This window comes from Anabrus simplex, chromosome 3 (assembly GCF_040414725.1).
Source record: "Anabrus simplex isolate iqAnaSimp1 chromosome 3, ASM4041472v1, whole genome shotgun sequence".
Lineage (NCBI taxonomy): Eukaryota > Metazoa > Arthropoda > Insecta > Orthoptera > Tettigoniidae > Anabrus > Anabrus simplex.
Window position 1 is genome coordinate 426,822,559 of NC_090267.1, and position 24,080 is coordinate 426,846,638.

The 24,080-nt window shown below is 40.1% G+C and overlaps 1 protein-coding gene across 1 annotated transcript in view; it reads right to left on the minus strand.

Moving 5' to 3' along the window:
• Positions 1-981: 981 nt before the first annotated feature.
• Prosalpha6 (Proteasome alpha6 subunit) overlaps positions 982-24,080 on the minus strand; it is an 86,083-nt gene continuing 62,984 nt past the window's right edge. The window contains exon 5 of the mRNA XM_067143409.2: positions 982-1,375. Coding sequence (XP_066999510.2) covers positions 1,166-1,375 — 210 coding nt within the window. The 3' untranslated portion in view covers positions 982-1,165. The remainder of the gene's footprint in view (positions 1,376-24,080) is intronic.

Below are 24,080 nucleotides of genomic sequence, written 5' to 3' on the forward strand. Positions count from 1 at the left end.
CCTGACGGATGCAAGGCGCGAAGTCTGAGCTGCGTGCTACCTTCACAAGGAGGTTACGAAGCTTTTTGGTATCTCACATTGCAAAATCATGGTCCAGTGTGAAAATGTAAGTCACCCAAAGCCTCACAAACTTAATACCATCAGGATCGGAGGAGAACAAAAGCTGACTAATGGAGATCGGATAGGAAAGATGGAAGCGAGGAGCCTGGCACTCAGCTAGGGGACTAATCCATATTCGTAAGTTGAGAGCCCCTGTGGTAACTCAATTTAATCACCTTCGGGCTTGTTCAACCAGTTTCTCATCCATCTTGTGAGGAAAAAACTAAGAACATTATTTTAAGGTGAGAAAAGGATAACTACAATACCATGCACAAACAAATTCGTATAGTTGACATTATATCTGTGTGGTTACTCCAAATACCGCCACTGTATGCATGAAGCTTGGCGATGGACTGTGGCACATCTCTACTCCAAACAATGCAATGCAACATGACCTTGAAAATACTAGTGAACTACTTCCGCTTGCACCATCACAACCCCTAATGTACAAACTTTCTACATTCGCCAGGCCCTCCTGGGAAGTGTGTACATCACCTAGACACTTGTTTTGATTACAAGACAGGGCTTCTGTGTACCTGCCTGCAGTTTCTTTCTACTTCAGCAGCAAGTAATGCCTCTCCCTACAAGTTGATGACCTAGGGTTTTAGGTATTTGGGAAGCGAAATAAGTCAGAGAATCCAACAAGCAGAGGGTCAGAGATTTGGTATGGAAAGATGATGTCCCAGTTAAATGTATATGTATAACTGTATATGAAAAGAATGGAATAAGAGGAATTATGGAGCAGGGATTGGAGGGAAAGACCAAGAGGAAGACAAAGGAAAAAAATAGGTAGGCCAGATTAAGGAGGATAATGGAAAATGAATCCACCTCAAACATTTGTTATACAGTTAAAGCAAACAGGTATCGTCAATAATGGACACATTAAAATACATACTTGTTTATTATCATTAAGGCAGAAATACATAATAAAAATGAAGTTAAATCTTGTACAGCTGTGGTCACTGAAACCCTTCAAGGTTATGAGAGTCTTAGTGACCACAGCTGTATTTCTTTAAGAGATGGCTGGCTCAACAACACGAAGAAAAACATATCTGACTTCCACTTTCTACTCTGTTTCCATGGCCACAGCTGGCTGCGGATCCTGAGGGCCTTCGCCGCCATCTGGAGGAGGTCGTGGAGATGGGTCAGCTGGGGGCTGATCAGGAGGAGGACCTCGCTTTTCTTCACCTTCAATCATTGCCAGGTAACGACCAGTATCATCTTCGTCAAACACTTTGAATAGCGTACCTTTCCCAACAATACCGATAGAAACATTCTGGAAGGAAACACAATGTTCAATTAAATAAAGAGCAAGGAAATCTTTATGTACATGTATTATGAGTTGTAGAGTAGACTGAGTTATAATATCAAACACTTATGACACTAATTTTGATGATATAAGCCAACTGATGAACATTTGTGACATAATCAAGAATGCTACTTCATGTTAACTGATCAATATTGCACTATCATTTAACAATTGAAGTTAACACACTTTTCTTTACAGAGACTAACATAAAATTACAATTACACAAACAAATATTTTAAGAATGCCATATTCACAAATTTCAACTTATACCATAGCTACTTTGATGAAAAGCCATTAAGAGAGCAGTGTTTACAAAACTTGTAAGAGATGGTACCTAGCAATGTACTGTACATTACTTTACAGACACCCAAATGTTGCTAGACAAATGTTACAAGCATTTTAGAACAATAACATCATATAACTACAGACACAACACAAGCTTTTAAAGGGCCAAGGCTGAGCAAAGACTAACTATCTTGGGACATAGAATACCAAAGTAGTAGTTGTCCTTTCATGTTTTCATATTTGTTATTATCTCCTTTTCTACTGCTCCCTCCTCTGATGCTGACCTGTCAACTGTGTATATTCTATTACAGTTCCCTTTGATCTTTCTATATATGACTTGATTGGTCACTTTTTTTTTTTCCTTTCCATGAATTGACCTATTGAGATATTTCTCTCCTTGTGTTTGTCTTGAGTTCATAGTTTTTCACCACTTGTATCATCCTTATTTTTATTTCTTCCCTTTATCTATGTTTATCTGCCTTCTGTCTTATCCCACACTTCCCGTATCAAGACCGAAGATCTGTCAAGATGGCACTACACTGAGTGATAAAATGAGATGGCTCCACACTAAATGATAATCAACTTTTATGGAACTGAACCCAAGTTTACTTATACAAAAAAGAGGCAACAATAACCAATATATCAGGGTGGAAGTTGGGTCCAATACCAACACCAACTCTGCACCTTAAATTTGAGTATGTGCTTTACTGTGGTAAACACAAACAGTAAATCAATGATTCTGTTAACTCCCTTTTTAACCCTCATTTAGTTTTGTATTGTCTTTTACTGGATTTCGTTGCCTGTAGTCTGAAAGATCAGGTACTAAATATACACATCCTTCTCCAAAAAAGTACCAAACATAAAATATCAGCATACATGATGAATACAATGAATAGAAATGACTAAACACAACTTGACTCTGTTCATGTGCGCCCGTGTGTGCTCTTATGCACGCATCCACTTTTCCTTGATCTAGCTTATATATGTCCACATATCTGATTTGATTCTATAGTCACGTAGGTATCATATTCCTTCAGCCATCCCCACGGTGAGAGGGTAGTGTACGTGCCTGTCACCTCGAGGCCCCAGGTTTAATTCCCAGGCACGTCAGAGATGTTTACGTGGAGCTGAGAGTTGGTTTGAGGTCCACTCAGCCTACGTGATTACAACTGACGAGCTATCTGACGGTGAGATAGCAGCCCCTGTCTAGAAAACCAAGAATAACAGCCTTGAGGGTTTGTTGCGCCGACCTCCTATCTGCAGGACATTGGGATGAGCAGCAGTCACTTGGTAAGCCTGGGCCCATCAGGGCTGTTGTGCCATGAGATTTGGTTTGGATCATATTCCTTCTTAGTTTTTAAATATAAAAGGGATACAATCCACTGTTCATACAGTTCTGCTAATTCTTCACTGCCTATTGTACTCGCCTGTCAGAAGAGCACAATTTACAGTCCGTTGTTGTAGGCTCCTTGCAAATATACTTTCGACAGTTCGTGCACGAACATTAGTCTCCCTATTCTGCTGCCAAGTAAAGTAACTGCATCTCCCAGTTTCATCTGTGCCTTTGATGAATTTTGGTACAGTACAACAACATACACACACCACTGCTACCAAGAAATATTCTCTAATTGAAAGTAACAAGCCCAAGTTATCAACAAGCACATGGTAATGTACACGACATGACATCTCAGTTGCTTACAAAGCTCATGAGAAGCAAAATGTAACACACATGGTCTAAAAGACAATGCATAATTAATTTGAGGTTCAAGGGCTGAACTTGAAAAACACTATTTTAGAAAAAGTCTGCAATAAATAAGCAAGTATGTAGTTTTACATGACAAAAATATTGTGCCCAAAATACACGAGACCTATAGTTTCTCATGGAATTCAACCTATGGGCGCAACTTTCTGCTTAAAAAATCCTGCACAAACTAGAAATAAAACCTTGGCCATTTCAGACAGAAGCTACCAACAATATTGTTGAACTATTATCCCTGCTCTGTATATGACTGAAGTTTGTTCTATTCTTCTCCTTCCTCCTCCTCCTCCTCCCCCTAGCTGTACATCAAAGAAAGGACAATGTTCCACCTTTTCAATACTATATATTGTGTGAAAATTTTACATTACAGTTAAAACATCACAACTTTTGTACATTCGGTACCGGTTTCGACAGATTCCCTGTCATCATCAGCCGAGAATAATTAAACAAAGACAAGTATAGATCATGATTCTTATGGTGTGATTACAATGGTGGATTGAAAATATACAAATCTTGTTTCAATACGGAACCTAAATATGAAATTCTTAACGTTAAATCCCCCTAGCTGTCCACTTCTGGATGTAAGCCTCTTCCATCCGTTTCTATCTGGCTCTGTTGGTGGCCCTCCATAGCCAGTCTCTCCCTGCAACTTTCCTGATGTCATCTGACCACCTCAGCTGCGGTCTGCCAACACTTTGCCTGATGGTTCTGAGTTGCTATGGGAAGATTTTCTTTGTCCACTGCTCGTTGCGCAGCCTTGCAAAGTGACCTGCCCAGCACTACATGAGACTGGCAATGTGTCGTATGATGTCTGTGACCCCAGCAGACCTCCAGATCTCCTCATTTTGCACTCTGTCTCTGAGATTGATCCCAAACATGGCTTGCTACATGGCATTTTGGCAAGTTCTTAGGCATCTGGCACTGCTCTGTGTGAGTGTTGCTGTCTCAAAACCGTATGTGGCGACCAGCAACACACGACTCGCATGTCTTCCATTTGAGGTTTATCAGGATAATGACGTTCTTCAGGATGAACCCGAATTTCCTGAAAGTAGCCCATGCCAGGCCAATTAGCCTTGTTATCTCCACTAACTGCTTCTTTTTACCAAGTCTGATGTTGCCACCAAGGTGAATGTAGTGGTCAACTAATTCGAGGACTTCGTTGCCTACATCCATTCGAACGCTATCTGTACTTTGGATATTCGTTTTATTTAGGTTCATCTTCAGGCTGATTCTCGTTAATGCTTCACAGAGTTGCTCGAACATAGTCTGCAGTTAATCTGGATTGTTGCTGACTGGCATGTCATCATCAGCAAATCTTAAGTAGTTAAGGAAGGTGCCATTGATGCTGACCCACTTCTCAGGACAGCATCTTGAAAGTGTCTTCTAAGGCCAAGGTATACAATTTACTAGAGACGATGTCTCCCTACCATACACCTCTCTCTGTCAAGATTCTCTCTGTTACCATGTCATTCTCAACTTTGATCTGGAGTGTGGTGTTGGCATAAACGTCCTGCATGAGAATGGAGTACCGAGAGTCAATCCTCGCCTTATACATCGTCTCTATGGACCTTTTGGCAGTCAATAAAGGCTGAGTGGAGTTTGATGTTTTTCTCCATTGCATGACCTGGAGCTGGTCTACAGTCTAGAAGCCTCTCTGGAACCCGGCTGGTTGAACTAGCTAGTGAAAGTCGAACTGGTTTGTCAGTTGATCCGCCACGACTGATCCACGTAAGCAGCTGTACATGACGGACAGCAAACTGATGGGTGGGTAGTTCTTTATGGTGGAGCAGTCCCCCATCCAGAATATCAAGAGAGACATAAGAAGAATCTGTTGTTCCTGAGAGCACTTCTTCTAGTAGGGCAACCCCAGCAGCTCTCCTCCCATCTTCTGCATCTCACTTATTATCTGCTCCTTGCCTGGAGCTTTCTTGTTCTTCAGTCTCTTCAGAGCTGCTCACAGTTCACTTCTGTTGGCCTCTGGGATCTCCTCAGACCCAATGTTCAGAATTATCAGTCTCTGATCTACCGTCAAGAGGTCTGCCTTCAGGATGGACATGCTGTAGAGCTTTCAGTAAAAGTCCTGGATAATGTTGGTGATGCTCTTCTTATTTGTCATGATTTCTCCAGTCTTTTCTCGTTTTGCATATCTTCCTTCGTCCTCTCACGAGACAGTTTAGAGCAGAGACCACTCAATGTTGGTGTTTTCTTAGATTGCTTTCTGGACCACTTGAGTGTTATAGTTTCTTAGGTCCTTTGTACTCTCTTTCTGAATGGTCTTCCCCAGTTCTTGGTAACTGCAGGAGTCTGTCCAGTATTTTTCTACCATGAGACTAAGTGTTGGCTCGTATTTTATTGTTTCAAATTTGTTTTTGTGGCATACTTTCTTTACAGTCAAGTGGATAGCTACTGGTAATATTTTTGTCGGTTCATTTATCTTCCCCTAGATCTGAAACTGACTCCAACTTTACCCAGAAAGCCTTTTGATACTCTATTTTTATTCTATGACAAGTCGTCTTTGTCATCTTCCATCTCTCAAGTTATGTGCTGATGCAGATCTTTGCCCGCACTATACAGTGTCACTTCTTGTGTCAAACTGGTTCAGGATGGTCACATCTGTACAGATCTCCATGCGAGATCTGAGAGTGTAAACAATCTCGTTTTTAACATTGTTAAAAGACATATAGGAAAAATTCAAGCAGAAGAACCCATACAGGAAATATTTTACCTTCCCCAACATGGTGTGAAGGAAGACAGACTGAGGAGGATTGTGACTGATGCTTCACCTCACGAGCAGAATTCACAGTCAATGACAGTCAGGAGTCTGGTCATGACCTTTTGCCTAAAATATTTTTCATGTTAATTCGGCCTTGCATGGTCAGCAAGCCATCATTGAAGATAGCACTTAGGCCTTCCTACAACTACTGCAGAACAAGAGAGCACAAGAAATGGGCGCACTTTTGCCAGCTGACTGACATCAGCCTATGAAACTGTTTGCCATTCCAGAGTAGAATTTGCTGGTCCCCTTTAAGCCAAGGTGGAAAGCCTGTCCCAGAAAGCCAGTTTTTAACTAATACTAATTTTATCACCTAGTCAACTACAACAAAAAATTGCAGGTTGTTGAATACGTTTCTTTAAATTTTATAAATTTTAAAGGTTAACCATAACTTTTAATGCATTTTTAAAACCACTTGTTACCATAAATCAAAGGTTATCAGCATAGCAAGAAAAATGTTTATGATAAATTACAATGGAATAGGAAGTTCACGAACGACAGTCTGTCTTGTCTTTTCCTAGAGATGGTTTGTCTTTTCCTAGAGATGGTGTGGAACGATTTTACGCTAAATAAATTTCAGTTGTGTGACCGACTTGACAGAGTTGGTTTGACATGACTCGACAGAGTTGGTTTGACATTATTCGCTGCCTGCAATGAGTCAGACGTTCATTATTCTGACACGGCCGACAGTGTTTGTTAAATAGAAGCTTCAAGAAGCATTGAGTAGAGACTTGTTTTACTGTTGTATAGTGAATAGCATGCATGGATTGGAAACTTTGAAGTAACACAGAACTCTGAATTCATCTAAGAAGTGGCTTATCTAACTATTCTAAAACTTACATTACATAGAGACAATAAACAACATTCGTTGCATAGGATATTTTGAGAAGTCTGCAAGTGATATAAATTATGAATTCTTGTTTGTTAGCATAAAGACGTATAGTACTCTTGAAATAGTATTGTAAGGTATTTGTGTAAATGCTGTGAATAATGAACGTCTTTTCAGACGATCTGGCCAAAGCATAAGTGTGTTCGACTCTTCCTGCAGGCAAGTAAACGGTATAACACTCGGCTTTAGGAGAACAGTTAGCCCGGCGGTAACACACAAACTTCATACCTAGTTAACTCGAAGTGAAACCCTTTGCAAGTGAACAAAGGCATTAATAACTGACCTATTTATCTGTAATTATATGAGGTGGGTGGAATAACATAACGTAGGAGAAATTAGCTACATCGCCCGCCTGGTGGCCATGATCGTTAAGTTGCTGAAGTCTAAACGGTCTGGCACCGAGGTTAACCGGTTCGAGTCCCGTTGGTCGAAAAAATTCTCCATCAGAATGTTGGCCGTCAGATTAGGGGAGGTGGTGGTTTACAATTTCTAATCACCAGATTGCGTGCCAACAGCCTGGATTAAATTCCAAACCTCTCCGCAGTGCTTATATGGAGTGAGGGCATATGACGCTGTTGATGGTGATTCGTCTGTCGGATGGGGACATTAAGCCTTAAGCAGACCCCTTGGTGCTATTTGACAGGAGTAGGCTATGTGCTGGCACCGGGTTTCACCCTCTCCCTACTATCATATATCACGTCATTCATTTCATCTCATTAACTCCTCTGATGAGGTTGACGTCAGGAAGGGCATCCGGTCATAAAAACCCGCCACGACAGATTCATCACACCTCATACCCGACCCCGTAGGGAAACGGGACAAGGGTTGGACAAGGAGAAATTAGCTACATCGAACTGAGTTCTCATGTACACAACCTGCTGAAGTCAAGAGTTTACATCTGATGATGATGATGCTTTTTGTTTAAAGGGGCCTAATATCTAGGTCATCAGCCCCTAATAGTATGAAATGTAATGACAATTTCAAAAGTCCAAAGCTCACCCACTGACCAAAATTAAAAATGTTGGAAGGAATCGGCCGCGGCATTAATTAAGGAACAGCCCCAGCATTTGCCTGGTGTGAAAATGGGAAACCACGGAAAACCATCTTCAGGGCTACCGACAATGGGGCTCGAACCCACTATCTCCCAGATGCAAGCTCACAGCTGCGCGCCCCTAACCGCACGGCCAACTCGCCTGGTAGCGAAGGCTCCGATAAGAGAAAGTATATCAGTTTCCAGATCATTCTACTATCCACAGTCAATTTGAGGAATCTGCAGACAAGGTGAAGGACCTGAAAGGAGAAACCCAACCTAGCAGTGAAATGGAGACCAGCTGCAGGGTACTGGAGCACAACATGAACACAAAAAATGGGACCAGAGGATGACGTAAGAAGAGGCAGGTGAGTACCACTATAATTATTTAAGTTATTGTAAATGTAATACTACGAAAGGTACAGGGGATAGTAGTTTAAGTTTAGGTAATTAGTAGATTTGGATCCAAATAAGGAATGGTAGTATTTCAGTTACATAAATTTATTTAGAAATGTAAGCATGTCACTATAAAGTTGTTCTTAACACGTTTGTGTATTGTGAGCATTGTTTGAGGTCGAGTTTATTGCATTTTGGAGTTGTATTTAAGTTAAAATTCAGAGACTTGACATTATTATTATTACTGGGCTAACATATTTGGTTGATAGACTGATGATGTTACATGAGGAAGTTGTTGTTTTCGCGCTACACCAGAATTTCTAGCACATTCTATGTAGATTCTAATAACAGACTTGATAGTTAACTCGCATCTTAATTAGCTTTGGCATGTCTTGCGAGAAAGTCTTCTCTGAATATGCGTTACAATATGATGGAAATGGCGTGTGTTAATGAATTATTATACAGAATCTGTGCAGGACACGAGTGTTCTCAAATTTGAGTAAATGGATGTCGATCAGTAGGAATATGTTAATTTTCCACGGATATGATGTTTACAATTTTCAAGGTGCTTTCGAAAGGTATTAGGTGACTGACATTCATGTTCTTTGAGAAATGATTACTCCTGTGCGAGGCAAGCCATAGCTTTAGGGTACGTTCGACTTAGTCATCACTGATATTATCATGTGTTGTGAATTCTTTTACCCCTGTATCCACGTTAATTAATGAAGTCTTCTATTCCTTTTCACCAATGAACTTATGATGTGTGTTATTTAGATGTGTATGCGTCGACTTATATAATCTAATGAGTTGAATCCACATGTTAATTTCATCCGAATGCATTATTACTAGGGTTCGGATGTTTAGGAAAAGTCATATTTTTTCTTTGTCTCTATTTTCTCGCCTGACTGGATTTTGGTGCAAATCAGGTTATTATAGTCACAATTAAGTGATTTTTATTTGTCATATAAATGCATATTTTGGCTTTTTTTTGTCATAAGGTCATATTTTGAGCTATTTTCATAGAAACGCCATATTTCGGCAGTTTGGCGACAACTGTAACTGTGCAAAGTCATCGTCAACTTTCCAAATGAGAACTAGTATTTACAAAACTCCTTTTCCGTATCAAATCTGTAGTTAATACAAATGGAATACTCTGCCTCCTCTATCAAAATTGCGTATGAATTGTTTTCCTACACTTTGTCAGCAAGTCAGACACATATTAAGTCGAACTTTAGAATTTTTTTTTTTTTTTTTTTTTTGCTATTTGTTTTACGTCGCACCGACACAGATATGTCTTATGGCGACGATGGGATAGGAAAGGCCTAGGAATTGGAAGGAAGTGGCCGTGGCCTTAATTAAGGTACAGCCCCGGCATTTGCCTGGTGTGAAAATGGAAAACCACGGAAAACCATCTTCAGGGCTGCCGACAGTGGGGCTCGAACCCACTATCTCCCGATTACTGGATACTGGCCGCACTTAAGCGACTGCAGCTATCGAGCTCGGTGAACTTTAGAATTATATCGAGTGTAATTACTCGCTTAGAAACTGCTAGCTTAGAAATACATGCACGTATTGAAATTGTGAGAAGTGTTGATCTTTCAGCACAACAATCACATGGAATAGTTGCCAGTGTAATATAGAAACTTTAAAATTTGCTTAATCAAAGTGACGGTTTTTGCTGTGTGTGCAAGATAAATGATGTTCTTAGAGAAGAATGTACCAGTATATTTCAGGATGAGTGCATACTCGACAGCAGTGATTTAATATTATTTAAATATGCACCAACAAGTCTTGTGACGTAGAAAGGAGCTTCCCTTCTTAAAGAATGTGTTAAGTGATAATCAGAGATCTTTTGCGCCTGATGCTTTGAAGATGAATCTTGTTGTACACTTCAATACCACCCGCGGAGAAGAATGAAAAAGTTATACGAATTTGCACTATATGCCGAGTCGCCCTACCATAATGTATCGAAAGACATCTACTTAATTCGTTTCGTGGTGCTCAATTTAAACTTTAACGCATTTGAGCAATATTAATGTAATCTGGGCTTAAACGTTTCAAAATATTTTTAGAAATAGATTGATTTCTAGTTTTCTTTGTATTTCAGACCACCAATGAAGGGTACAAACTTGTTTTGACTTTTAAAATGTTGTGTGATCTATAATCTTAGCGAACTTAGTACTTTATAGGTACGTATTCACGAATATTTGATAGGTGAAACAAGGACAATACACTGTGAATAACTGCTAAACATGTATTAAATTAAGAATAAAGAATTTAGTTAATAAATATGTATCAAAGGAATTGACGTTTCGATTTATAACTAATTTTAAAATAGTCATATTTAGATTAATCACTTTCGGGTCATATTTTGTAATTTTAATGTCATATTTCGTCACTTTTGAGGTCATATTTGCTTGCTTATTTGGGCTATTTTTAGGTCTTAAACATCCGAGCCCTAATTATTACTATTATTATTTTAGGAATATTTCACTTAGGTTGGTGTTGAGGAGACTGGTTCATATTTTCTTTCGTCGAAAATACAGTTCTCAAATTTAGTTCTTTTTTATAGTTGCCTTTATAGGAGTGATATGCTTAGGGTTAATGTAGTTAATTAATTATAGATCAAATAATCTCCTCATGCCTAGTAGTAGTGTTACTGCGATAGGATCCACTCGGTCATTCGAAGGGGATAATGGATGTTATGGACTTAGGGTTTTTTAGTGAACAATGTGTAACTATACTGAATTAAAACTTGAATACTGTAAGTATAAATTATCACAATTAATAGTTCAAATACTCAAATTCTTGAATATTTGAAAAGTTTAAGGTAACTAAACTGAATTAAAACTTGAATGGTTATAATGATTACAATCCCGGTATAAATTATTATAATTCAGGTTCAGACATTCAAATTCTTGAATACGGGTATGTGAAAAGATTAAGGTAACTAAATTAAAACTTGAATGGTTATTAACGATTAAAATCGGAGTTCAGATGTTTAAATTCTTGATGGTATGTAAAATTTGAGATAACTGAATTAACTTGAGCAGACATTATAATCATTCATAAATGGTTGAAAATGAAGACTGGATATTTTAATTCTTTTATAAGAGTAAAGTTGTAACAAACATTGACAGTATTACATGATTTGAATTCTGATTCAATTTAAATAAAACCTGGTCGTAAGATACTTTTTGGATGAGACATTGATAATATTGAGTTCCAAATATAGAGTTAATAATGATCATTTTCTTGGTGGACAAGGTTGTCTATATTAAATAAATCGTCATTCTGGATTTTTTTTCTTATTTTCATTTAATATCCTCTATGCACCTGCATCCCATTTGTTATACTCAGATCACCTGAGATATTAAGCGCTTGTTATTTTAATAGTGGCTATTTAGGGAAACTGTTGTTCCAACGAATACCATGGCATATCACTTAACAACTTTCCTAGGTGAACGTGATTTATTAAATAGCAAACGAAACATTTGATTGAAGATTTAAAAAATATTTTTTCTCTATAAAGGCTCAAGAGAGCATTGAAGGGGAGAGCAAAGGTCCGGAACAGAATTAGCAGATAACCATTTTCTAGAGTATACGTGGGCAATAAAGGAGTCCACTCTGTGAGCATGGAAAGAGCTGAGATCAGCTGATTTCTAATAGTTTGGGTTGTTAAGACTAGGGGATGACAAGTGGAGTCAGGCGCAAGTAAAGCCACAGAAATGTATGGTACGAGGCTGAGAATATGTTTACGCAATACAATCGTGCAGTTCACTTGTCGTTCATTGTCTATGCTGTAGGTCTACTATTTTCATGAATGTAGGTAGCAGTCAAAGGAGTATTTAGTTATCCATCAACTCCAAGGCAATATAGCCCCGAAATGCCTAGGCCTACCAAGCGATTACGGCTCAGCCTGAAGGCCTGCAGATTACGCGGTGTGGTATGGCCAGCAAAACAAATTCCCTTGGCCCCTTGGATTTCTAGACTAGGACTGTTATCTCACTGTAGTAATCATGTAGGCTGAGTGGACCTTGAAACCAGCCCTCAAATCCACGTAAAAATCCCTGACCTGGCTGGGAATCAATCACGGGGCCTCTGGGTAAGAGGCAGGCACACTACCCATACACCACGGGGCCGGTATTTAGTTAACAAAATAATTATTTTTGTTTCCTACACATGACCTAATGAAATAAATTTAATTAAATGTATTTACTTTGCACAAGTTGTTTTGATAAGCATCCCTTCCCTATGCGAGTCATGCAAGCAGCTGCTAGGTTGCACCTTCCTTCAGAGTTCATACTCTGCACCATTTTCCGCCTGAGTTGGAGCACTGCTCATTTAGCTGAATTGTGCCCTCTTTTATTCTAGAGGATGCACTCGGCCCACTGAAAGTTCCGATAGAAAATTAAAAATAACCCCAAAAAGTATTCCGACATACAAATAACGTTATAACAACAAGCAACTACCTTAGATGAAAATAAAAATACAGGTATTCATGATACTACCATCTTTTACAACTGCTAACAAAATTAAAATTAGTTTTTTACTGATGGTTATAATACTCCTATTATGAAAAGCTCACTACTACAATGGGCTAAATAAACTTAAAAAAGGCTATTGGGACTTACCTATTTATTTGAGACTGGGATAAATGGAATACAGGAATACATTAGGACAGCCATGATCGTTATTCTTCTGACATGAAGTTCATTCAATTAACAAACGATTAATATGACATCTATTGCCGAGTAGCAGTATTAATGAACAACAAACATTCCAATAAATTGTCACTCTGACGACAGATGCACACTGACATGGAATTATAAATAACTTTCCTTTAATGACAGATTTAACATTTCATTTATTTATAACCGAAGTAGCATATTTAAGCAGTTTAGTAAGACACCTTTTTCTTAAGAGCTTATCACAAAATGCTTTCAAAAAATGGATTACATTAAAATGTACAAGCTATCCTGAAATTTGCAATGAATCTTTTATTGTACGAAGCAATAGGCCTCAACCAGATGTGAATATAAGTGGCAATAATAGTCAGTTTATTCTTCAATACAAACTTGTTCAAAAAAGAGGAATCAAGTTCTATTTCAGCATGATACTTGTTTTGACTATTAATGCCATGAGCATGGAGAAGGCAGAAGTCAATTAAGAATATATGTTTCAGTTTGATATGGTTAAAAAAAAAGAATGAATTTACAGAGTTTGCTACATTTGAAGAGCACTGGAAAATAATACTGTATTATGAAAAGCACAAAACAAAAATGACACAACGGACACGTGGATCTTACAATAAATTCATCCACAGCACATAAAGCAAACACCTGATAAGTACTACTATTAAAATGCAGGGAAACACCTGTGCAAGAGCTGAAAATTGATTACTACACAGAAATTTAAAAGAAAATATTAGGAGGACGACACCCTGGTTTCAGCTGCTTACTCCAAACTACTCGCTACTGAAAAGCAATATGGCCAATATTAGCAAAGATTAACATCTGGATAGTTACAGTTTAAAGAAAAGTACACCAAGAATGTATTAGATCGAATATAAGAATATACTTCTTGTTAAAATGTACTTGTAAAAACCATATGATAGTTGCCTTACAAATTTATCCAAAAATTCAAAGTGGCTCATCTCTACTGGCTTGTGCACTGGGAGTCACCATGCATGCTGCAACTGAGCTTGAGGTCATGAATAAACAAATTTTTCGTCAATCAATGGCCTTTTCCAATTTGTGGTTTACAGCTTTTTTTTTTTTAGAATTTGCTTTACGTCGCACTGATACAGATAGGTCTTATGGCGACGATGGGATATGAAAGGCCTAGGAGTGGGAAGGAAGCGGCCGTAGCCTTAATTAAGGTACAGCCCCAGCATTTGCCTGGTGTGAATATGGGAAACCACGGAAAACCATCTTCAGGGCTGCCAGCAGTGGGATTTGAACCCACTATCTGCCGATTACGGCTTGTCTTGGTACCATTACATTTAGTTTTGGTCATTATTTTCAACTGCATGGAAAGGAGAGCATCGTCATCACTTCAGTTACAACATAATAATGATTTTACATCGCACTAATTATTTTAATGATTTTCAGAGATACCGATGTACCCGAATTTTCTCCAACAGGAATTCCTTTATGCACCAGAAAATCTACCATCATAAGACTGGAATATTTGAGCATCTTCAAGCACCATTGAACTGAACAAAAATTACAGGAAGGACATCGCGCACATTTTTTAAAAACGTTTCCTAATACATAACATGTTGTAGTTACCAATATAGCTGTCATATGAGCTGTAACTGTTATGATAACTGAAACAATGTATCTGAGTACAACTAGAAAATGTGGTAGATAAACTCCCTACAGTTTAATAAATCAAAAAGAATGTTCTATCCCGAAGTGTATTTTTTAATAAATCTATACTTCAAAAAGTTGCTCTGCTAAGAATTTTTAAAAGTTAGAATATTAAGGAAAATAAATTTATTTTCAGAAGAAACTCCCATCACAATACCTTAAGTAGTCACTTGTACAGCCCTGATTAACTATGGGTGATGCTTGCAGCACAACTGAAACTAAACCGGCCATTCATTTCATATTGCTCTCATATCAATCACGGTATATATGTCATCTAGTCACAGACAATATATATGGTAGATAAAATAATTATTACATGATATTTAGAGATATTTTAATCTGCAATTATTTTCAACAAGTTTGTTGTGTTGTCCTGTGGTGTAACGTGTTATGTATGTGAAAAGGTTACCATTTTATTTACAATATAGCCAATCTCTTGAACATTAAATCCCCTTCGGGTCCTTTCGCTACTACTGGACCACGGTTTGACATGGCCTGATATCTCTAGTTATAATGGACCAGTTCTGCATGCTATTATTGTGGCCTAGCAGTAAAGAGTTGAACCGATATTCATGAAGTCATATGTTCTAACACAACCTACTGATTATTAATTTTTTGAGAGAATCTAAATGCTCCTGTCTCTTTTAGGATTGTTTTAGTAACGCCAGGTTCATGAACACATTATGCTGTAACTATCATTTTTTATGACATTTGGGCTTCAAATGGAAAGAATGAAAAATTTCATTCTGAACAAAAATATATTTTATGGCATAAAAATCCCATAAAGGCATCTGCCTAAGAAATAAGACACAGTTCAATATTTAGACTCCTCCTCCTGAATCCATCCAATTTAGAAGTTGAGTTATAGAGTCTACTCGTCTTTCCAAATCAGGACTGTTCTAAGGCATCCTGGACCAGTTTACACCAATGATCAAGACGTCTTGGAGGGGGGTTTGGCCAATTTTTCTGGATAGGCTTCTGTACTTGTGCCCACAGATTTTCAATTGTGTTCAAGTCCAGAAAGCAATGAGGCCATCCTACCAGTATCGTTTTCTCACCATGCACACTTGCAAGCTCTCCCGTTGATATTCAAAAGTGATGTCAGAGTCTATTAGTAATACCCGTTGACTGCTGTTCTCTAAAAGGAAATTGAAAATGAAAGCGGATAACATGCTTTCGTAATAAATGCATAAATGACTTGACCGACAACAGTTGTTAACTCGTTAGAAATAATGGTTCACCTCTATATATGACAGAATAGATCACTGATTTCAGAGGATAGTTTATATTTTCTTGCATCTAGTTAAATGAAAAAATATACCCATGTAAATTCGTAGCAATTACAGTGCAAGTCAAGTAAAGATTTGGATGTTAACACTCATGACAATCACACGTCTTGTGTGTTTTCAGTTGGGAAGGAAAAAAAAAATCTACAACACACGCTTGCTTTTTAAATTTTATCTGTAATTTATGTCTTGCCTTAATTTAATTTTGACTGATGACGGTCTCTAGCAAGACTGAAACAAGTTTCATGAAATATATGTAACTTTTTTAAGGTTACAATAAATAGTATTGAATAGGTGGAAACCGTTAGCTTTTGTTTTACATTATATTGCTCTTCAATATGGAATAATATGGAATAATATGAGAGCCAAGGACGACGCAGATCTGTCCTGCAATGCCATTCGGATGAGGTGTCGATCTGAGTGGTGCGACCAGACCCATCTCGTGGTGTTCTATGGCCTTCTGTGAAGCATTCTGTACACACCCATTAAACTGCCGGCACAATTCGTCCCACACAAGCAGCAATTTCCCAGATGGATGCATCACGTTCCAATAATGAGCCCTCTTTCAAACTCACTCATTTGATGGTACGGTTCTCGCATACATCTGTGAGGCATCCTGCATGTCTGCTCAAGTCCCAGTGATCCATTATCTTCAGTTTATAGTGACAAAAGCCGCAGGCACATTTTACCAGTCGGTGGTGGTGCGCCGAAATATCGATGTGGACCTTGAACCTGAGGGCCAACATGGTTCAAATGCTAATCATTTCTTCAGAACATACTAATGCACATTGTTGTATGTCCGGCGCTCCCTTTTCGCTCCACCAGCCAGCTGCACGCGCGCCCGTGTATCATTCTGCTAGCTTCGACGCGCAGCCCTCAGTGCGCGTGCCTGACCATCGAGTGTACTATAAATAGGAGCTCCCTGCCTACTCACTTGCCCACTTGCCCCGGTGTCCAGCTCCAGAATACACCTTACGTCGAGCACGGAGGCTACTCCTCTTGAAAATGTGCTTCGACCAGGTGGACTGAATTTCTGGCAGTACGAGGTTTCACCTCTGGTCACCGCTCCCTTACCTGTTTCCGCTGCCTATGTCCCGTAATTCTCTTACAAGCCATTTTCATTCCCTAAATTATGCAAGCTCCCTTAGTTTCGCTAGGTGGAATTTCTTCAATCAATTGAACTTGCTTTTTAGGAATTCAGGCACTTCAACAAACAAGGACTCTCATGAACATTTATGTTAGTGTGCCAGATAGTTTTCGACTATCAACGTGTCAATTCACAAAGACTATCTTTTCGAGATAGAAGTGTATATAAAGACTGCAAACCTGTACATATTGTATAAAGACAGACTTTTCTCAAGATTCAATATTCCTTTTTGCTTCAAAATAAATTTCAGTTATTTGTGTAAATATCATAAAGTGAAGCAATAAAAGTTGTGTTTTGTAAACTTCAACCTTGGTTACAACACAACTCTATGGCGACGAGGTAAAAAAGCACCAAAATACAATTCATCAGCCCCAGTCGCCAACTCTATGGCGACGAGGTAAAAAAGCAACAACCTACAATTCTTCGGTCCCAGTTGCCAACTCTATAGCGACGAGGTACACACGAAACCAACACTACAATTCCACGGGCCCAGTTGTCAACTCTACGGCGACGTGCTAAACAGCAACGATACTCCAACCAGTTCTGACACACAGCTTACCTTACTCTTTCTTGCACGCATCTCGCCATGGCTACTGCGGAACAACTCGCTACGGTCTTCCAAGCCTTACAGCAGCAACAACAACAGTTTATGCAACAACAACAGGCAGCGTTAATTCAGGCTATTCAAGCTATTTCTGTCTCTACACAGCCATCAGCTATTCCTCCGTTCTCTGCTTTTGATCCGGCTAAGGAAGAATGGTCAGTTTATTTAGCCCGCTTGCAACAGCATTTCATCTGCCATTCTGTCACAGATGATCAACGCCGCCGCGCACTATTGCTTAGTTCGGTTGGCAATGCTACGTGTGCATTACTACGTAAATTAAGTCCAGAAGAACACTTATCTGAGGTACCCTTCACGCAGCTCTTGGCCCGTCTCACGGAACACTATGCCAAAGCTCCTCACATAGTGGCTGCTCGCTATAAATTTTTTCAGAGCAGAAAGCAACCCCATCAGACACATACTGAATGGATAACTGAATTGCGTGGTCTAGCTAAACCCTGCCAGTTCATCTGCTCCAAGGACGGTTGTGGTTCATCCTACACTGATTCTCTCATTCGGGACATGATAATTTTACATACTCCTGAAGACAAAATACGTTTTGACGCTGTCAAGCAGAGTAACCCTTCTTTAGAAGACGTCCAGCGTATTGCTACGGTTTATGAGCTTACTACCAAGACTGCTGCAGCCATAGCTTCTCCACACGAAGTTGCACAAGTCTCGCCTCAGGCCCGCAAGTCCTCTGCTACAGTGAACCGTACGGATAAGGCGCTCTCCACCAAGCATTCTCGCCAGGTTCCCTCTCGTAATGCTACACGGAAGCCCAATTCTAAAAGCACCTCGAAACTCCTGCCTTCCTGCCGAGGTTGTTTCAAGCATCATGAACGTCGTGACTGTCGTTTTTTCAAAGCTACTTGTCAACGATGTAATAAACTTGGACACATTCAGACTGTCTGTCAAAGTTCGCTCCGCCCTGCTAAGCCTACTGCAGCGCGCCGGAAGCATATACAGCCCCGCCAAGACATGGAAGTTGATCAGATCAATCTTATTCTTCCCACAAAGGATTCTCACAAAATCATCATTCCTCTCTCATTCTCTGATCGATCTGTCGATTTTCAATTAGACACTGGATCACCTGTCTCTATTATTAACCTGACTACCTACCACGACTTAAGTTCACCTTCATGCTCTCCAGCTGACATCCAGCTCGTGACATTTAACAAGAAGAAAATTGACATCAAAGGTCAAATTAAGCTTCAGGCTAGTTATAAAGGAATTCAGAAGGCCATTCCTCTTCTCGTAGTTAACAACTACACTGCATCAAACATTATGGGCATGGATCTATTTAACTTATTTGGTTTCCAGATACATGACAACATTAACGTCGTATCTACATTGCATCCTACTTCTGACGTTACCGCTCTCCTAGCGCAGTTTCCTGAAGTCTTCGACTCTCAACTCGGAACAGCAAAAGACTATACAGCTCACATACAGCTGAAATCCGGAGCTAAGCCTCGCTTCCTCAAAGCACGTCCAGTACCCCTAGCACTTCAAGACCAGGTCACGAAAGAATTAGAAAGATGGATACAAACTGGAATTGTAGTACCAGTTACTTCTAGTCAATGGGCTACTCCACTCGTGGTCATCAAGAAACCGGATGGTAATGTTCGACTTTGTGGCGATTTTCGATCTACAGTCAACGCACAACTCGAAACCGATATCTTTCCTATTCCACGTCCAGAAGACTTATTCCGTCGTCTCTCTGGTGGACAATTCTTCTCTCGAGTTGATCTTAAAGAAGCATATCTCCAGCTACTTTTAGACGAAGACTCTAAGAAATTTCTCACACTCAACACTCCTCTCGGACTGCTCCAGCTCCAGCGGCTCCCATTCGGTATTTCATCCTCAGCGGCTATTTTTCAGCGCTATTTGGCTCAACTCACCGCCTCAATTCCCGGTTGTGCTAACTACCTGGATGATATTATTGTTACTGGAAAAGATCATCAGGAACATCTAACCAATCTCCGCCTTCTTCTCCAGAAATTGAAAGACAATGGCCTACGAGCGAATCTCACTAAATGTACCTTCTTTCAGCCTCAAGTTCACTACCTCGGACATATACTTGATAAGAATGGAATTCGTCCTAGTCTGCAGAATGTCTCCGCGATAGTAAACATGCCAGCACCTCAGAACCTCAAGCAGCTTCAGTCCTTCATAGGCAAAGCGAACTATTATAATAAGTTCATTCCACGCTTCGCTACAGTGGCAGCTCCATTAAACGCTCTACGTAAAAAAGGTGTTAAGTTTCAGTGGACTCCGCAATGCCAACAGGCCTGGAAAACAATCAACAACGCCTTAAGTCAAGCTATACAATTCACTCATTTTCAGCCCGACAAGATCATCACGCTAGCTACTGACGCTTCAGACTATGGTGTCGGTGCAGTTCTCTCCCAGAAGGATCGTTATGGACAAGAACGCCCCATCGCCTTCGCTTCGAAAACACTTAATGACCATCAACGTCGATACTCACAGATAGAGAAAGAAGCTTTAGCCATCATCTTTGGTATTCGCCGTTTCAATGAATATCTTTATGGCAACCATTTCCTGATCATTACCGATCATAAGCCTCTCGTACACTTATTCCATCCTGGTAATAAGATCCCAGAGAAATCCCTCAGAAAGCTTCAAAGATGGTCCATGTTCCTTTCTGATTATTCCTATCAGATTGTATATCGAGCCACATCCCAGCATTGTAATGCTGATGCCCTTTCCCGCTTACCCGTTGGTCCTGATACTGCCTTCGATTCTCAAGAATCTGAATGTCTTCAGTTGGACATAGAACTTGAAGATACTGTATCCAGTTTTCCTATTGATGCTACCTGCATAGCTAAAGCTACGGATAAGGACAGTACACTTGCTACTGTACGTACTTACATCCGCAACGGTTGGCCTCTTCAGAGCACACTTCCTGCCCACCTGGCACCTTATCATCGTATGCAGCATCGTCTCACGACTCGTGCCGGAGTTGTACTACTAGAAGCAGGCACCATCTTCCGAGTGGTTATCCCACTTAGCCTACAGAAACAAGTTCTCGAGTTATTACACCAAAGCCATTGGGGTATCTCCAGAACAAAGCAACTCGCCCGTCAACACTGCTACTGGCCCGGTATGGATACCGCCATCGAAAAGTTAATACGTCATTGTGAGCAATGTCAAATGAATCAGAACGCCCCGTCTTCTGATCTTGCTTCATGGCCTCCTGCTACTACTCCATGGGAACGAGTTCACATCGATTTCGCAGGTCCTTTCCTCAATTCCATGTGGTTAATAGTCATCGATTCACTGTCAAACTTTCCATATGTAGTGGATATGCATTCGACTACTACAACCGAAGCTACCATTCGTGCTCTCCAGAAAATCTTTACTACAGAAGGTTTACCGCAAGTACTCATTTCGGACAACGGACCTCAATTTACGGCTACTGCTTTTCAGAACTTTTGTACACATAATGGCATTCGTCATATCCTAGCACCACCTTTTCACCCTCAATCTAATGGTGAAGCTGAACGCTTCGTACAAACATTTAAAAGAAGTATGAAGAAAGCTGTCTCTTCAGGCTTAACTAAAGACCAAGCCTTGCTCCAACTCTTAAACAACTACAGAACTCTACCAGGCGCTGATAATATCACTCCTGCACAGCAGCTCCATGGACGACCTCACAGAACTTTACTTTCTCTGTTACAGCCTCTTCCGGCCCAGCATAAGACCTCACCAACGAAGTTCTCCCTCAACGACAAGGTCTACACCAGGACATTCAAATCCAACCCACTCTGGATACCTGGAGTCATCTGCAGATCTTTGGGTCATCGTCTCTACGAGATACAGACTACGGAGAAACGTATCTGCCGCCATCAAGATCAGATACGTCTGCGCTACCGCCCCTGTCCAGCTATTGATGCTATTGCTAAACCTGATAAATCTATTGCAGAACGAGCTTTAGATCATTTAATAACAATGGGTTCCTTTCAGGACGAGACAGCGCCACTCCGCCCAGTTCCAGCTCCGGACAATACAACAGAGATATCAGCAGCTCCGCCCCAGCATCGCAGTCGCCGCCCGCGCCGCCGCCGTTTCACGCCGTACCGGCGCATTTAGGAGGGGAGGGTGTTGTATGTCCGGCGCTCCCTTTTCGCTCCACCAGCCAGCTGCACGCGCGCCCGTGTATCATTCTGCTAGCTTCGACGCGCAGCCCTCAGTGCGCGTGCCTGACCATCGAGTGTACTATAAATAGGAGCTCCCTGCCTACTCACTTGCCCACTTGCCCCGGTGTCCAGCTCCAGAATACACCTTACGTCGAGCACGGAGGCTACTCCTCTTGAAAATGTGCTTCGACCAGGTGGACTGAATTTCTGGCAGTACGAGGTTTCACCTCTGGTCACCGCTCCCTTACCTGTTTCCGCTGCCTATGTCCCGTAATTCTCTTACAAGCCATTTTCATTCCCTAAATTATGCAAGCTCCCTTAGTTTCGCTAGGTGGAATTTCTTCAATCAATTGAACTTGCTTTTTAGGAATTCAGGCACTTCAACAAACAAGGACTCTCATGAACATTTATGTTAGTGTGCCAGATAGTTTTCGACTATCAACGTGTCAATTCACAAAGACTATCTTTTCGAGATAGAAGTGTATATAAAGACTGCAAACCTGTACATATTGTATAAAGACAGACTTTTCTCAAGATTCAATATTCCTTTTTGCTTCAAAATAAATTTCAGTTATTTGTGTAAATATCATAAAGTGAAGCAATAAAAGTTGTGTTTTGTAAACTTCAACCTTGGTTACAACACACATGTCCTGTGAATATGAACTTCCTATCTCTAGCCTTTCAAGGTGTCCTGGTTTTTATGAACATGAGTTTATTATTATTATTATTGAGTCGTGTACCATACAGGGCTACCAAGGCCATAGGCTGCACGACAACAACACGAGCAGACAGACAGCGATACAAACAGATGAATAAGGAAGCAAATAAGGCAGTAGCAAGAACAAAGCCTGCTCCTGTCAGCGTGGAGTGCAGAACACCACTCGTCATGTAATGAGCATTGCGTGCTGTAAAGTGACAAGCACCGCTCATGGTACATGTGTGTATTGTATTGCAATCCAGCAGTTAGTCTTTAAACTCATTTCTCCTTGAAGTAGAAGGTTTGAACTTTTGAAAGATATATATATATTTCGGTAGTGTGTTGTTCACTTAAATTAGATTGATATTATTTTAATTCCGAGGAATGTTTATCTCTGCCACCAGGAGCAACCGCTACATTTGTCTGCTATCTAGCGCCTACTACGCACACTTCTTGCATTATACCTTTCTTTCCTCTTGGAGAATAACTAGACTGTCAATAATATCATAAATTATGTCTATTCCGGGCTCCCAAGACACTTTTTCGACCTTTTTCCTTTATAACTCGCCGTCTTGCATTTTATCTGTTGGGAGTGGAGATGGTTTCTAGAGGCAAGTGTAGGTTATTGAGCATGGAAATAGACAATAGTTGAGCCAGCAAATCATTTCAACAAACTCAATTTTAAAATAAATAATTACATCAATTATGTCCCACAAACTAGGGGGATGTCGAGGTGTCAACATTTTATCCCGCAGGAGTTCTTTTACATGCCAGTAAATCTAACCTTCATAAAGAAGTGATTTATAGACATCCTGAATGTTAGACCAATGGTGTTAAGGTATAAGCTGACCTGATTTGGGAATACACTTGACCTAACCTGTCAACCTTCCCTCGGAAGACCAGTGTTCTACTGTCTGAGTCACTCAACCTGACAATTTTAAAAAGAATACTGAACACAAACTTACTAAACTGGGAGCTGTAAATACCATTCAACTCCCAAATCAGCAATAAATACTGTAGTTTTCAACTTTCTAATTCTGCTTCATCTTCTGATCCAAAAGAAACCTTCCTCCCAATTATTGAATTTTAAAATCCAAATCATTATTGTAGGCACATGATTGCTAGTAAACTACAATACAACCAGGCTTTGTGGCTCAGACGGTTGAGGCGCTGGCCTTCTGACCCCAAATTGGCAGGTTCGATTATGGCTCAGTGCAGTGGTATTTGAAGGTCCTCAAATACGTTAGCATCGTGTTGGTATATTTACTGGCACGT